At 46.8% G+C, this 14,743-nt stretch overlaps 1 protein-coding gene across 2 annotated transcripts in view; it reads right to left on the bottom strand.

Moving 5' to 3' along the window:
• Window positions 1-13,340, bottom strand: part of ccdc170 (coiled-coil domain containing 170) — a 93,166-nt gene extending 79,826 nt beyond the window's left edge. The window contains exons 1-2 of one of the 2 annotated variants that reach the window (XM_078230285.1): window positions 13,170-13,340; window positions 1,668-1,744 (exon numbers count right to left, since the gene is read on the bottom strand). In XM_078230285.1, coding sequence (XP_078086411.1) covers window positions 1,668-1,744; window positions 13,170-13,295 — 203 coding nt within the window. In that variant the 5' untranslated portion in view covers window positions 13,296-13,340. Of the gene's footprint in view, window positions 1-1,639; window positions 1,745-13,169 lie in introns of those variants that run through there. The other variant, XM_078230286.1, reaches the window with a different exon arrangement.
• Between the last annotated feature and the right edge of the window lie 1,403 nt (window positions 13,341-14,743).

Below are 14,743 nucleotides of genomic sequence, written 5' to 3'. Positions count from 1 at the left end.
GTAGGCTTACATTAACACCGCAATGAAGTTACTGTGAAAATCCCCTAGTTGCCACACTCCGGTACCTGTGTGGTTACGCTGAGGGAGAATTTAGCATGGCCAACACACCTAACCAGCATGTCTTTCGGACTGAGGGAGGAAACCGGAGCACCCGGAGGAAACCCATGCAGACACGGGGAGAATGTGCAGACTCCATACAGACATAAAACCACCCCTTCCCACCTCCATAATATCACCCAGCTCTGTCCTTGCCTTAACTCACCTGTACTGAAACCTTCATTCGCATCCTTGTCACCTCTAGACTTGAATATTACTGCGCAATCCTGGCTGGCTTCCCACAATCTACCCTCTGTAAATCTGACATCATCTAAAACTCTGCTATCCATACCCCCCCCACGGGGTGGCACGGTGGGGCAGTGGTTAGCACTGCAGCCTCACAAGCCAGGGATCCTGGTTCAATTCCGGCCTTGGGTCTGTGTGGAGTTTGCTCTTTCTCCCCGTGTCTGCGTGGGTTTCCTCCCACATCCCAAACATGTGCGGGTTAGGTTGATTGGCCATGCTAAATTGACCCTAGTGTCAGGGGGATTAGCTGGGTAAATGTGTGGCATTACAGGAGTAGGGCCTGGGTAGGATTGTGATCGGTACAGACAGGATGGGCCAAATGGCCTCCTGCAGTACTGTAGGGGTTCTATGATTTTATGAACTCACAGCAAGTCCTTTCCGCCTGTGGTCAATGACCTATTTTACAGCCTGGTTAAGAAATGCCTTAATTTTAGAATTCTATCCTCATCGCTCCATGGGCTTGTCCTTCCCCACCAGGGTCATCTCTTCTGACCCTGAACCCTCGGAGACATTTTTCTTCCTCCAAGTCTGATTTCTTGAGGATCACCGATTTTAATTACTCCCCCGTCAGTAGCAACTTTTTTATTCTTTCACAGGACATGGGCGTCGCTGGCTAGACCAGCATTTTGTTGCCCTTCCCTAATTGCCCTTGAGAAGTTGGCGGTGAGCTGTCTTCTTGAACCGCTGCAGTCCATGAGGGGGTAGGTGCATCCACTAGGGTGGGAGTTCCAGGACATTGACCCAGCAACGGCGAAGGAACTGCCGATATATTTCCAAGTCAGGATGACGTATGGCTTGGAAGGGAAGATACAGGTGGTGGTTTTTCCGCGTATCCGCGGCCCCTGTCCCTCAGGTGGAGGTCACGGGTTTGGAAGGTGTCTTTAGCTGAAAAGCTACTGAGTGCTGGAATTCCCTCCTTGAACCTCTGTGTCTCTCTCTCTCTACCTCTCCTTCCCCTTTTAGGATGCTCCTTAAAACCTCATTGACTATGTTTTTAGTCACCTGCCCTCATATTTCCTTATAGACCCGGGCTGGAATTTTTCCGCTCCGCCTACCACAGGAATCGGAGCGGGCGAGGGACGGACAATGGGAAGGTCCGTTGACCTCCGGCGGGATTTTACAGTTTCGGGACGAGAGAGGCCATAAAACCCCACCCTCTGTGTCAGATTTTGTTTGACAAACTCCTGTGAAACGTCTTGAAGCATTTTACGAGTATAAATACAAGTGGTTGCTGCTACTTCTTTTTCTTGAACTATATGTTGCCTCAGTACACACACACACACACACTCACATATACTCTTAACGTGCCTGTCACGGGCTCTTACCTTCCAGCAGTCAGGGTGGCAATTAATTCTTCCTTCTCGGCCATTTGCCGCTTCATTGTATTAAGTTGCTCTTGAAGCTGGAAGATTAATCTGGTAGTTATAAAGATAGACTGGTGTACCTTTCACAGTTTAATAACAAACTCCTGTATCGTGACTATAAAACTCAGCTGTAACCCAAGGTTGGATCACGATAGCCATGATTGTAAAAGCAAACTAGTTTTTTTATTGGTGTCACAAGTAGGCTTACATTGACACTGCAGTGAAGTTACTGTGAAAATCCCCTAGTCGCTACACTCCGGCACCGGTTCGGGTACACTGAGGGAGAATTTAGCATGGCCAATGCACCTAACCAGTCTTTCTGATTGTGGGAGGAAACGCATGCAGGTACGGGGAGAACATGCAGACTCCACACAGAGAGTGACCCAAGCCAGGAATTGAACCCGGGTCCCTGGCACTATGAGACAGTAGTGCTAACCACTGTGCCATCTATAGAGTGGCCACAGCATCTATCCCCTATCCCTGTAAACCCACATATTTACCCTGTTAATCCCCTTGACACTAAGGGACAATTTAGCACGACCAATGCACCTAACCAGCACGTCTTTTGGACTGTGGGAGAAAACCGGAGCACCTGGAGGAAACCCACGCAAACACAGGGAAAATGTGAAAACTCCGCACAGACAGTGATCCAAGCTGGGAATCGAACCCGGGTCCCTGGCACTGTGAGGCGGCAGTGCTAACCACCGTGCCACCGTGCCACCCTAAGTTTGATTTGTGAGCAATAATAACTGTTCTACTAGCCACAATGTGAGGAATGGTCTCACTACACTTGAAAGAGACTGGGATATTCCTGATTCGCCTGCAATAGCACCAGAATATTTCTTGTTCATATTGAAATTAAAATAAAAGCTTGTAATGATATGCTAGCTTGGGGGCAGAGACAAGTGCTCATTAAGTAGTTTGCAGCTTATTAAAGCATAATTACCTTAAATATTTAATTCCCTCTAAATATTGTGTGATGCATCTTTCACTTCTCAAGTTTATTTTGCAAGGAACATTATTCCTCCCACCAGTTCAGTGATGAGAATCCTCCTTTTAAATCGAGCAGACTATTCAAATAGTGCGTTACACAACTGCATATACTTAAACTGTTGAGGATTAACCTGCCCAGTCAGGTGAACTGGTTAATGTTCCAGAAACAACAGCACATATTGCAAACACATCGAGCTAGATTAAGCATTAACACTCATTCTAACACCAACCAAAATAAGTTCTCCTGAAAACTATCCCCCGTACATAGCGGGTAAATCACACCACACTTTCTTGAACTATTATTTAATGCAGTTATTGGTTCACTTCATGCCAATGGTATGTGGTAAGAATAGGAGAGATTCACGGTCAGCCATGTGATGGGAAGAACTTTGGAGCCCCTACCATGACTATCCATGCCTGCAGACTATAACATGCATGCAAAACGTGTACGTTTCCACAGCAACTCAGACTCCCTGAGTGAGCAGCAACCTAACACCACCTTATTCTTTTGTCTGCTACGTCATATCCAAGTCAATACCTTGTCTCCAGTTTAACATATTCTCATTTTATTTCAGTTCCTTATTTGTAATCATGTTGAGTGACACAGGGGTTAGCACTGCTGCCTCACAGCGCCAGGGACCTGGGTTCGATTCCCGGCTTGGGTCACTGTCTATGCAGAGTTTGCACGTTCCCCCCGTCTCTGTGCGGGTTTCCTCCGAGTGCTCCGGTTTCATCCCACAGTCCGAAAGACATGCTGGTTAGGTGCATTGGCCATGCTAAATTCTCCCTCAGTGTACCCAAACAGGTGCCGGAGTGTGGCGACTGTGGGATTTTCACAGTAACTTCATTGTAGTGTTAATGCAAGCCTACTTGTGACACTAATAAATAAACTTAACTGAATGCTTTCTGAAAGTCCATGTAACATTTCTAGGTACTCTACTATGCTTGTTACTTCTTCAAAATCTGTAAACTAGGTTTGTCACACATGATTTAACCTTTACAAATCCATGTTGGCTTTTTCTGATCAGTTTGCCCAAGCGCTCAATCTGTTCCTAAGAACAGTAACTTCCCTACGATTGACAAATGCTCCAGTTTATCTCTCCACCCTTCTTATATAATAGACTGACGTTGACAGTTTTCCAATCCAAGCAAAGGTTCCTGAATGAGAAAAGCTTTGGAAGACCCTGAGTAATGCATCACCAATTTGCTCCCATATCGGTGGCACAGTGGTTAGCGCTGCTGCCTCACAGCGCCAGGGACCCGGGTTCAATTCCAGCCTCGGGTCACTGTCTGAGTGGAGTCTGTACATTCTCCCCGTGCCTGCGCGGGTTTCCTTCGGGTGCTCCGGTTTCCTCCCACAGTCCAAAGATGTGCGGGTTAGGTGGATTGGCCGTGCTAAATTGACCCTAGTGTCAGGGTAAATGTGTGGGGTTACAGGAATAGGGCCTGGGTGGGATTGTGATCGGTACATACTTGATAGGCCGAATGGCCTCCTTGTGATTTTTATTAATGACTTAGAGGAGGGGGCTGAAGGGTGGATCAGTAAATTTGCTGATGACACCAAGATTGGTGGAGTAGTGGATGAGGTGGAGGGCTGTTGTAGGCTGCAAAGAGACATAGATAGGATGCAAAGCTGGGCTGAAAAATGGCAAATGGAGTTTAACCCTGATAAATGTGAGGTGATTCATTTTGGTAGGACTAATTTAAATGTGGATTACAGGGTCAAAGGTAGGATTCTGAAGACTGTGGAGGAACAGAGAGATCTTGGGGTCCATATCTACAGATCTCTAAAGGTTGCCACTCAAGTGGATAGAGCTGTGAAGAAGGCCTATAGTGTGTTAGCTTTTATTAACAGGGCGTTGGAGTTTAAGAGCCGTGGGGTTATGCTGCAACTGTACAGGACCTTGGTGAGACCACATTTGGAATATTGTGTGCAGTTCTGGTCACATCACTATAAGAAGGATGTGGAAGCGCTGGAAAGAGTGCAGAGGAGATTTACCAGGATGCTGCCTGGTTTGGAGGGTAGTCTTATGAGGAAAGGTTGAGGGAGCTAGGGCTGTTCTCTCTGGAGCAGAGGAGGCTGAGGGGAGACTTAATAGAGGTTTATAAAATGATGAAGGGGATAGATAGAGTGAACGTTCAAAGACTATTTCCTCGGGTGGATGGAGCTATTACAAGGGGGCATAACTATAGGGTTCGTGGTGGGAGATATAGGAAGGATATCAGAGGTAGGTTCTTTACACAGAGAGTGGTTGGGGTGTGGAATGGACTGCCTGCAGTGATAGTGGAGTCAGACACTTTAGGAACATTTAAGCGGTTATTGGATAGGCACATGGAGCACACCAGGATGATAGGGAGTGGGATAGCTTGATCTTGGTTTCAGATAAAGCTCGGCACAACATCGTGGGCCGAAGGGCCTATTCTGTGCTGTACTGTTCTATGTTCTATGTACTGTAAGGGTTCTATGATTATAATATGCTAAGGTGGGAGGGATGTAGAACAGGCCATCAGTTCATCTTCACAATTTCTAGATCTATCCCTTAGAGTCTCAATATTCCTTTCTGAATGGAACAATCAAGTATCTTTATTTTTGACATCCTTTTTTCAATTATGACATTAAGCTTAGTTATTATGAATTTTTCATCTTATTTATCGATAAATCTCTTTCCCTATCTCATGCCCACCATGTCAATCTGCAATATACCCCCAATAGGAGGTGGTGGCATAGTGGTATTGTCACTGGACTAGTAATCCAGGGCAGGATCTGGGGACTAGGATTCAAATCCTACTATGGCTGATGGTGAAATTTGAATTCAATATAAAGTCTACTGATGTTGACTGTTGTAAAAACGCATCTGCTTCACTAACGCCCTTTAGCAGAAGAAAATTCTCCTTCCTCCCCTTGTTCTGACCACCATGTGACTCCAGTTTCACAGCAACATGATTAACTCTTAAATAGAAGACAATTAGGGATGGGCAATAAATGCTGGCCCAGCCAGTGATGCCCACATCCTCATAGAATCATAGAATCCTACAGTGCAGAAGGAGGCCATTCAACCCATTGAGTTTGCACTGACCACAATTCCACCCAGGCCCTATCCCTTACAACCCCGTGCATTTACCCTAGCTAGTCCCCCTGACACTAAGGGGCAATTTGGCATGGCCAATCCACCTAACCCGCACATCTTTGGACTGTGGGAGGAAACCGGAGCACCCGGAGGAAACCCACACAGACATGGGGAGAATGTGCAATCTCCACACAGACAGTGCCCAAGCCAGGAATCGAACCTGGGTCCCTCACTGTGCCACCCCATGTGAATGATTTTTTTTAAATAGTTCCCTCTTACTCCTTAACACAGGTTCAAACAGGTCCAGCATCAATGGTGAAAGGCATAGACCTGAAATGTTAACTCTGTTTCTCTCTCCACACATGCTGTCAGACTTGCTGTTTTAGTTCAGGTTACCAGCAATATTTTGCTTTTGCAAGGAGATTCAGCCATGATATGTTCTGGATCTGCTGTGGAGGCTCTGGTTAAAATATATGCTCTTTTGTCCAAGAAATTTGAACTATTACTCTTTTTATGCTATCTTTCCAGTATCCAGCTGTACTTCCATCCTGTTCAGGTGTCCCTTATCCTAAAACTACTCCCAATATCCCAGGAGTCTCAAACCTTTCCACCTACAGAGCAACTCTCCAAATAGACATTTAACTCCCCATATTCCCAACCCTGCAATGACCCATTGGCACTGAGGGCCAACCTCATGGACTCTATCATTCAATCCTACTCTTTTACACTATTTCCTCATTGCTAAAATGTCCCCAATTCTATTCCTTCCTATGCCAGTGGTCCCAACATATACCATGTGAGACTTCTGGAGTCGGTTACACCATACACAGCATGGTAGCACAGTGATTAGCACTGCTGCTTCACAGCTCCAGGGACCTGGGTTCGATTCCCGGCTTGGGTCACTGTCTGTGTGGAGTTTGCACATTCTCCTCGTGTCTGCGTGGGTTTCCTCCGGGTGCACCGCTTTCCTCCCACAGTCCAAAGATGTGCGGGTTAGGTTGATTGGCCATGCTAAAAAAAATTGCCCCTTAGTGTCCTGAGATGCGTAGGTTAGGGGGATTAGCGGGTAAGTATGTAGGGATATGGGGTAGCGCCTGGGTGGGATTGTGGTCGGTGCAGACTCGATGGGCCAAATGGCCTCTTTCTGCACTGTAGAGTTTCTATGTTCTATATTGACTCATCACTGTTTAATTGCAAGGTTTCTTTGCACATAAGATATGACTGTTAATCCAGAAACTCAGCTAATGTTTTGGGCACCTGGGTTCGAATCCCGTCATGGCAAATGGTGGAATTTTAATTCAATTTTTTAAAAATCTGGAATTAAGAATCTACTGATGACCATTGTCGATTGTCGGAAAAACCAATCCGGTTCACTAATATCCTTTAGGGAAGGAAATCTGCGTCCTTACCTGGTCTGGTCTACATGTGACTCCAGAGCCACAGTAATGTGGTTGACTCTCAACTATCCTCTGAAATGGCCTAGCAAGGCACTCAGTTCAAGGGCAACTAGAGATGGGCAATAAAAGCTGACCAGCCAGGGACATTCATCTCCCACGAATGAATAAAAAGAAAATGCCATTGACAAGGCCAAATATGTTACCCTTGCCTGAAAAAGTAGTGGTGGACCTTTTCAAGCTGTTTAGCACAATATGATGACTTGGCTGGGTAACTTTAGAGAGCGCAGTTTATAATCAATCACGCATGATTGGGGCTGAAGTCACACATAGATCAGACCAGGCAAAGGCAAGGTTACCTTAGCTACACTCAAATACATATTTAATTGGCTACAAAACACTTTTGGTAAGGAGTTGTCCTCAACCGAGTGTTAGGAGACTGGCACATTCCAAGGTCCAGGATTTGAATATAGGGATAGGGATGTTTTGCTGAAATTGTATAGGGCGTTGGTGAGGCCACACCTGGAGTATTGTGTGCAGTTTTGGTGTCCTTATCTGAGGAAGGATGTCCTTGCTATAGAGGGTGCACAGCGAAGGTTTACCAGGCTGATTCCTGGGATGGCAGGTCTCTCATATGAGGAGAGACTAAGTCAGTTAGGATTATATTCACTGGAATTTAGAAGAGTGAGAGGGGATCTCATAGAAACTTATAAAATTCTAACAGGGTTAGAACATAGAACATAGAACATTACAGCACAGTACAGGCCCTTCGGCCCTCGATGTTGCGCCGACCTGTGAAACCAATCTAAAGCCCATCTAACCTACACTATTCCAATATCATCCATATGTTTATCTAATGACCATTTAAATGCCCTTAATGTTGGCGAGTCCACTACTGTTGCAGGCAGGGCATTCCACGCCCTTACTACTCTCTGAGTAAAGAACCTACCTCTGACATCTGTCCTATATCTATCACCCCTCAATTTAAAGCTATGTCCCCTCGTGCTAGCCATCACCATCCGAGGAAAAAGACTCTCACTGTCCACCCTATCTAATCCTCTGATCATCTTGTATGCCTCTATTAAGTCACCGCTTAACCTTCTTCTCTCTAGCGAAAACAGCCTCAAGTCCCTCAGCCTTTCCTCGTAAGACCTTCCCACCATACCAAGCAACATCCTGGTAAATCTCCTCTGCACTCTGTCCAATGCTTCCACATCCTTCCTATAATGCGGCGACCAGAACTGTACGCAATACTCCAAGTGCGGCCGCACCAGAGTTTTGTACAGCTGCAACATGACCTCCTGGCTCCGAAACTCAATCCCTCTACTAATAAAAGCTAACATACCATATGCCTTCTTAACAACCATGTTTCTATGTTCTATGTTCTATGTTCTAACCCTATCAACGTGGGTGCCAACTTTCAGGAATCTATGCACATGGACACCGAGATCTCTCTGCTCATCCACACTGCCAAGTATCTTACCATTAGCCCAGTACTCTGTATTCCTGTTACTCCTTCCAAAGTGAATCACCTCACACTTTTCCGCATTAAACTCCATTTGCCACTTCTCAGCCCAGCTCTGCAGCTTATCTATGTCCCTCTGTAACCTGCAACATCCTTCCGCACTGTCCACAACTCCACCGACTTTAGTGTCATCCGCAAATTTACTAATCCATCCTTCTACGCCCTCATCCAGGTCATTTATAAAAATGACAAACAGCAGTGGCCCCAAAACAGATCCTTGCGGTACACCACTAGTAACTGAACTCCAGGATGAACATTTCCCATCAACCACCACCCTCTGTCTTCTTACAGCTAGCCAATTTCTGATCCAAACCGCTAAATCACCCTCAATCCCATGCGTCTGTATTTTCTGCAATAGCTTACCATGGGGAACCTTATCAAATGCTTTACTGAAATCCATATACACCACATCAACTGCTTTACCCTCATCCACCTCTTTGGTCACCTTCTCAAAGAACTCAATAAGGTTTGTGAGGCACGACCTACCCTTCACAAAACCGTGTTGACTATCCCTAATCAAATTATTCCTTTCTAGATGATTATAAATCCTATCTCTTATAATCCTTTCCAAAACTTTGCCCACAACAGAAGTAAGGCTTACTGATCTATAATTGTCTCTACTCCCCTTCTTGAACAAGGGGACAACACTTGCTATCCTCCAGTCTTCTAGACAATGATGACATAAAGATCAAAGCCAAAGGCTCTGCAATCTCCTCCCTAGCCTCCCAGAGAATCCTAGGATAAATCCCATCCGGCCCCGGGGACTTATCTATTTTCACACTTTCCAGAATTGCTAACACCTCCTCCTTATGAACCTCAATCCCGTCTAGTCCAATAGCCTGTATCTCAGTATTCTCCTCGACAACATTGTCTTTTTCCTGTGTGAATACTGACGAAAAATATTCATTTAGCGCCTCTCCTATCTCTTCGGATTCCACGCACAACTTCCCACTACTGTCCTTGACTGGCAGAGTAGATTCAGAAAGAATGTTCCCAATGGTCATCCATTGGCATTGTCTACACTTCCCACTGCCTTGGCAAAGAAGCCAGCATAATCAAGGACCCCACACATCCTGAACATACCCTCTTCCACCTTCTTCCATCGGGAAAAAGATATAAAAGTCTGAGGTCACGTACCAACCGACTCAAAAACAGCTTCTTCCCTGCTGTCATCAGACTTTTGAATGGACCCCTACCTTACACTAAGTTGATCTTCCTCTACACCCTAGTTATGACTGTAACACTACATTCTGCACTCTCTCCTTTCTTTCCCTACGTATGATATGCTCTGTCTGTATAGCATGCAAGAAACAATACTTTTCACTGTATACTAATATATGTGACAATAATAAATCAAATAAAAAAGGGGAAATGCAGAACTAGGGGTCATAGCTTGAGGATAAGGAGTAAACCTTTTAGAACTGAGGTGAGCAGAAATTTCTTCACCCAGAGGGTGGTGAATGTGTGGAATGGTATGCGTTGTCTGTGTAGCATGCAAGTAACAAAGCTTTTCACTGTATACTAATACATATGATAATAATAAATCAAATCAAATCAAAAGGAATTCACCACCACAGAAAGTAATTGAGGCTAAAACGTTGTGTGATTTCAAGAAGAAATTAGATATAGCTCTTGGGGCTAAAGGGATCAAGGGTTATGGGGGGGAAGGGGGGGGATCAGAATATTGAATTTGATGATTAGCCATGATCAAAGTGAATGGCGGAGCAGGCTTGATGGGCTGAATGGCCTACTCCTGATTCTGGTTTCTATGTTTACTCACTGGGGGCAACTGCTGCAATGGGGAAGGTCGCTCTCCGAGGCCTTTCAGCCATAGTACAGCGGGGGCCTGGAAAATTCTTGGAACCCCTCGTGCTGCATACCTGACATTGAATGCACTTTGTGAAAATCAAGAATATTGAAATTAAGGCATCTCAGAGAGGAACAGGCTCTGCATCAGCGGAAGCTGAATTCTACTGCACTTTCTGTAGTTTTTCAATTTGAAGTATTTTTCCCCCAGGCTGTACAGGAAATCATAGAATCATAGAAACCCTACAGTGCAGAAGGAGGCCATTCGGCCCATCGAGTCTGCACCGACCACAATCCCACCCAGGCCCTACCCCCACATATTTACCCGCTAATCCCTCTAACCTACACATCTCAGGATTCTAAGGGGCAATTTTTAACCTGGCCAATCAAGCTAACCCGCACATCTTTGGACTTTCCATATACATTTCCATATACATTTGGAAATGTATATGGTAAATAATTAAGAGGATTACAACTCTACAGAGGCACCAAGGAGTGAAACGTGCTGAATGGAGACACGTTGAACTTTATGGCACTTTTGGTCATTTTCAAGCCAAAATGTTTTCTAATGTACTTTTACAGATTGTCTAAATAAAGTATATTTTTGAGGGGAAAAAACACTTGGACGTCCTGAGGGTATGAAATGGGCCAATCAGTGTCCGTTCTCTCCCTGCCTACTCAAGTGGATGTCAAGATCCTGTGGCACCAATTCGAAGACGACCAGGGCAGTACTGTCATAGACTTTTACAGCACAGCAAGAGGCCCTTCGGCCCATCCTGCCTGCACTGGCCATCAAGCACTAATCTATTCTAATCCCATTTCCCAGCACTTGGTCCGTAGCCTTGTACGCTATGGCATTTCAAGTGCTCATCTAAATGTTTCTTAAATGTTGTAAAGGTTCCCGCCTCCACCACCCTTTCAGGCAGTGAGTTGCAGATTCCAGATGCGCTCTGACAAAGGGTCATCCAGACTCAAACCGTTGGCTCTATTCTCTCTCCACAGGTGCTGTCAGACCTGCTGAGATTTTCCAGCTTTTTCTGTTTTTGTTCCAGATTCCCACCACCCTCTGGATAAAAAAAAATCCCGTCTAAATCTCCTGCCCCTTCCCTTAAATCTCTGCCCCCCCGGTTATTGACCTCTCTACTAAGAGGAAATGTTTCTTCCTATCTACCGTTTCTATGTCCCTCATAATCTTGTACACCTCAATCAGGTCCCCCCTCCTACCCTCTCTGCTCTGAGGAAAACAACCCCAGTCTAACCGGCCTCTCTTCATATCTGAAACACTCCAGCCCAGGCAACATCCTGGTGAACCTCCTCTGTACCCTCTCTAGTCCAATCACACCCTTCTTACAGTGTGGCCACCAGAACTGCACACAGTACTTCAGCTGTGACCTTATGAGCGTTTTATACAGCCCCATCATAACCTCCTTGCCCTTATGCTCCACGCCTCGGCTAATAGAGGCAAGTATCCAATCTGCCCAGTATCATGGTGGTCCCCCCTTATCCCTTGATCAACATCACAAAAAGAAGGCTGCCTGATCATTGTCACATTGCCCTTGTGGGAGTTTGCTGTCTGCAAACTGGCTGCCAGTTTTCCTTATTTTACAGGAGTGCCTTAAGTTCAAAAGTACATCAGTCGCTGTGAAGCTGTAGTCAGGAAAGGTGCTATATGAATGCAAGTCTTTCTTTCTCAAGGATATTAGTTAAAAAAGTTAAAGTTTATTAATTAGCCTCAAGTAGGCTTACATTAACACTGCAATGAAGTTACTGTGAAAATCCCCGATTCGCCACACTCTGGCACCTGCTCGTGCACATTGAGGGAGAATTTAGTATGGGCCAATGCACCTAACCAGCACGTCTTTTGGAGGAAACCGGAGCACCCGGAGGAAACCCACGCAGACACGGGGAGGGACGTGCAGACTTCACACAGACAGTGACCCAAGCCGGGAATTGAACCCAGGTCCCTGGCACTGGGAGGTCGCAGTGCTCACCACTGTGCCACCCCAATTGGGTCACCCATAGTGGGCTCTGAACTCAAGTTCTGTGGATATAGAGGGGTGAAGGGGGAGCGGGGGGGAATCCGGATATTGAATTCGATGATGGGCTATGATCAAAATAAATGGCGGTGCCATTTATATAAATCGGGGACCAGCTAGGGTAAATGCATGGGATTACAAGGATAAGGCCTGGTGGGATTATGGTCGGTGCAGACTCGATGGGCTGAATGGCCTCCTTTTGCACTGCAGGGGTTCTATGATCCGGTAAGATGTAACTCCACACGGACAGTGACCCAAGCTGGGAATCGAACCCGGGTCCCTGGCGCTGTGAGGCAGCAGTGCTAACCACGGTGCCACCCCAATTGTCGGACAATTGGGTCACTAATAGGGGGATCTGAACTCGAGTTTTATGATCAAGGGGGAAGGGGGGGATCAGGACATTGACTTTGATGATTGGCCATAATCAAAATGAATAGTGGAGTAAGATATTCAGTGAGATATCCACAAGTTCCACTGGGTCTGGTTGTCACACCAGCTGCCCCCTGTATTTTAAGAAGTTACGCTTGATAAGTGGGTTGGTGTCCCAGACATGAAGTCACTCTCCCCTCCTCTCCCTCCTCCTGCAATGCCAGGTTGCAGCCCCAGGCAGGGATTGAATGGAGCTGCCTTCGCTCACTCACCTCGGGCACTCGGTGGCCGGCTGCTGGGGCGCTGCCCCTGCCCAGCGAGCGCAGCGCCCGGTTACTGTTCACATCGATCAGCTCCGGGGCCGGGCATCCCGGCTCCGTCCCTCTGAGGCTGGACATTGAGGCCAGTCACAAGCCCACACCGGGAAAGTTTCCACTGCCGGTGCCAATCCCAGGCCAGCTCCGCTGTTAGCATCGTTTCCCTGAGCAACAGCTTGCAACAACCACAGGAGGAGGTGCAATGGACATGATGGACATGCAGAGTGACCATTCACACGCATTGGGCTGGGAGGTTGTGCTTTACACTACATGGGGCAGTTTTACTTGGAGCTAGTGCACTTGTCCACCACCTTTGTCCCCTCTGACACTTAGCCAGTTCCCTGGGATCTGCCAAAAGGAAAGAATTAATCATAGAATCCCTACAGTGCAGAAGGAAGCCATTCGGCCCAGCGAGATTGCACCAACTACAATCCCACCCAGCCCCTATCCCCATATCGCCATGCATTTACCCTAGCTAGTCCCCCTGACGCTAAGGGGCAATTTAGCAAGGCCAATCCACACACATCTTTGGAGTGTGGGAAGAAACCGGAGCGCCCGGAGGAAAACCCTCGCAGACCCGGGGAGAACATGCAGACTCCGCACAGATAGTCACCCAACCGGGAATCGAACCTGTGTCTCTGGCACTGTGAGGCAGCAGTGCTAACCACTGCGCCACCATGCCGCCCAAATTGTCCTTGACAGAGTGTTGCAGACTGGCACATTCCAAGATCCAGGTCTACGTGCTGAGGGATACACTCAAGCTTGGGGCAACCGTCGCTAAGGAGCAATGGGGGAACACCACTGTGTAAGCCCTTACAACCATTGTACACCGAGCGACTAGCAATCTAGAGAATCATAGAATCCCTACAGTGCATAATGAGGCCATTTGGTCCATCAAGTCTGCACCAGCTCTTACCCAGGCTTACCCTGTAACCCCACACATTTACCCTGCTAATTTCCCTAACCCATATATCTTGGGTCATTAAGGGGCAATTTAGCATGGCCAATCAACCGAACCGGCATATCTTTAGAGTGTGGGAGGAAACCGGAGCACCCAGAAGAAACCCACGGAGATATAGGGAGAACTGAAAAACTCCACACAGACACTGACCAAAGGCCGGAATTGAACCCAGTGCTAACCACTGTGCCACCCCTAATCGGTTAAAGCCTCTCGGACTATGTGCTTAATCCTAACTGTATGGGTGGCACAGTGGCACAGTGATTAGCACTGCTGCCTCACAGCGCCAGGGACCTGGTTCAATTCTGGCCTTGGGTCACTGTCTGTGTGGAGTTTGCACGTTCTCCCTGTGTCTGCGTGGGTTTCCTCCGGGTGCTCCGGTTTCCTCCCACAGTCCAAAGATGTGCAGGTTAGGTGGATTGGCCGTGCTAAATTGCCCCTTAGTGTCCAAAGATGTGTAGATTAGGGGGAGCCATGGTAAATATGTGGGGTTATGGGGATAGAAATCAATCATAGAAACCCTACAGTACAGAAAGAGGCCATTTGGCCCATCGAGACTGCACCAACCACA

This window comes from Mustelus asterias, chromosome 15 (assembly GCF_964213995.1).
Source record: "Mustelus asterias chromosome 15, sMusAst1.hap1.1, whole genome shotgun sequence".
In the NCBI taxonomy this organism is placed as follows: domain Eukaryota; kingdom Metazoa; phylum Chordata; class Chondrichthyes; order Carcharhiniformes; family Triakidae; genus Mustelus; species Mustelus asterias.
The sequence above is the reverse complement of the archived record's forward strand: the minus strand, read 5'-3'. Positions and strand labels throughout refer to the sequence as shown.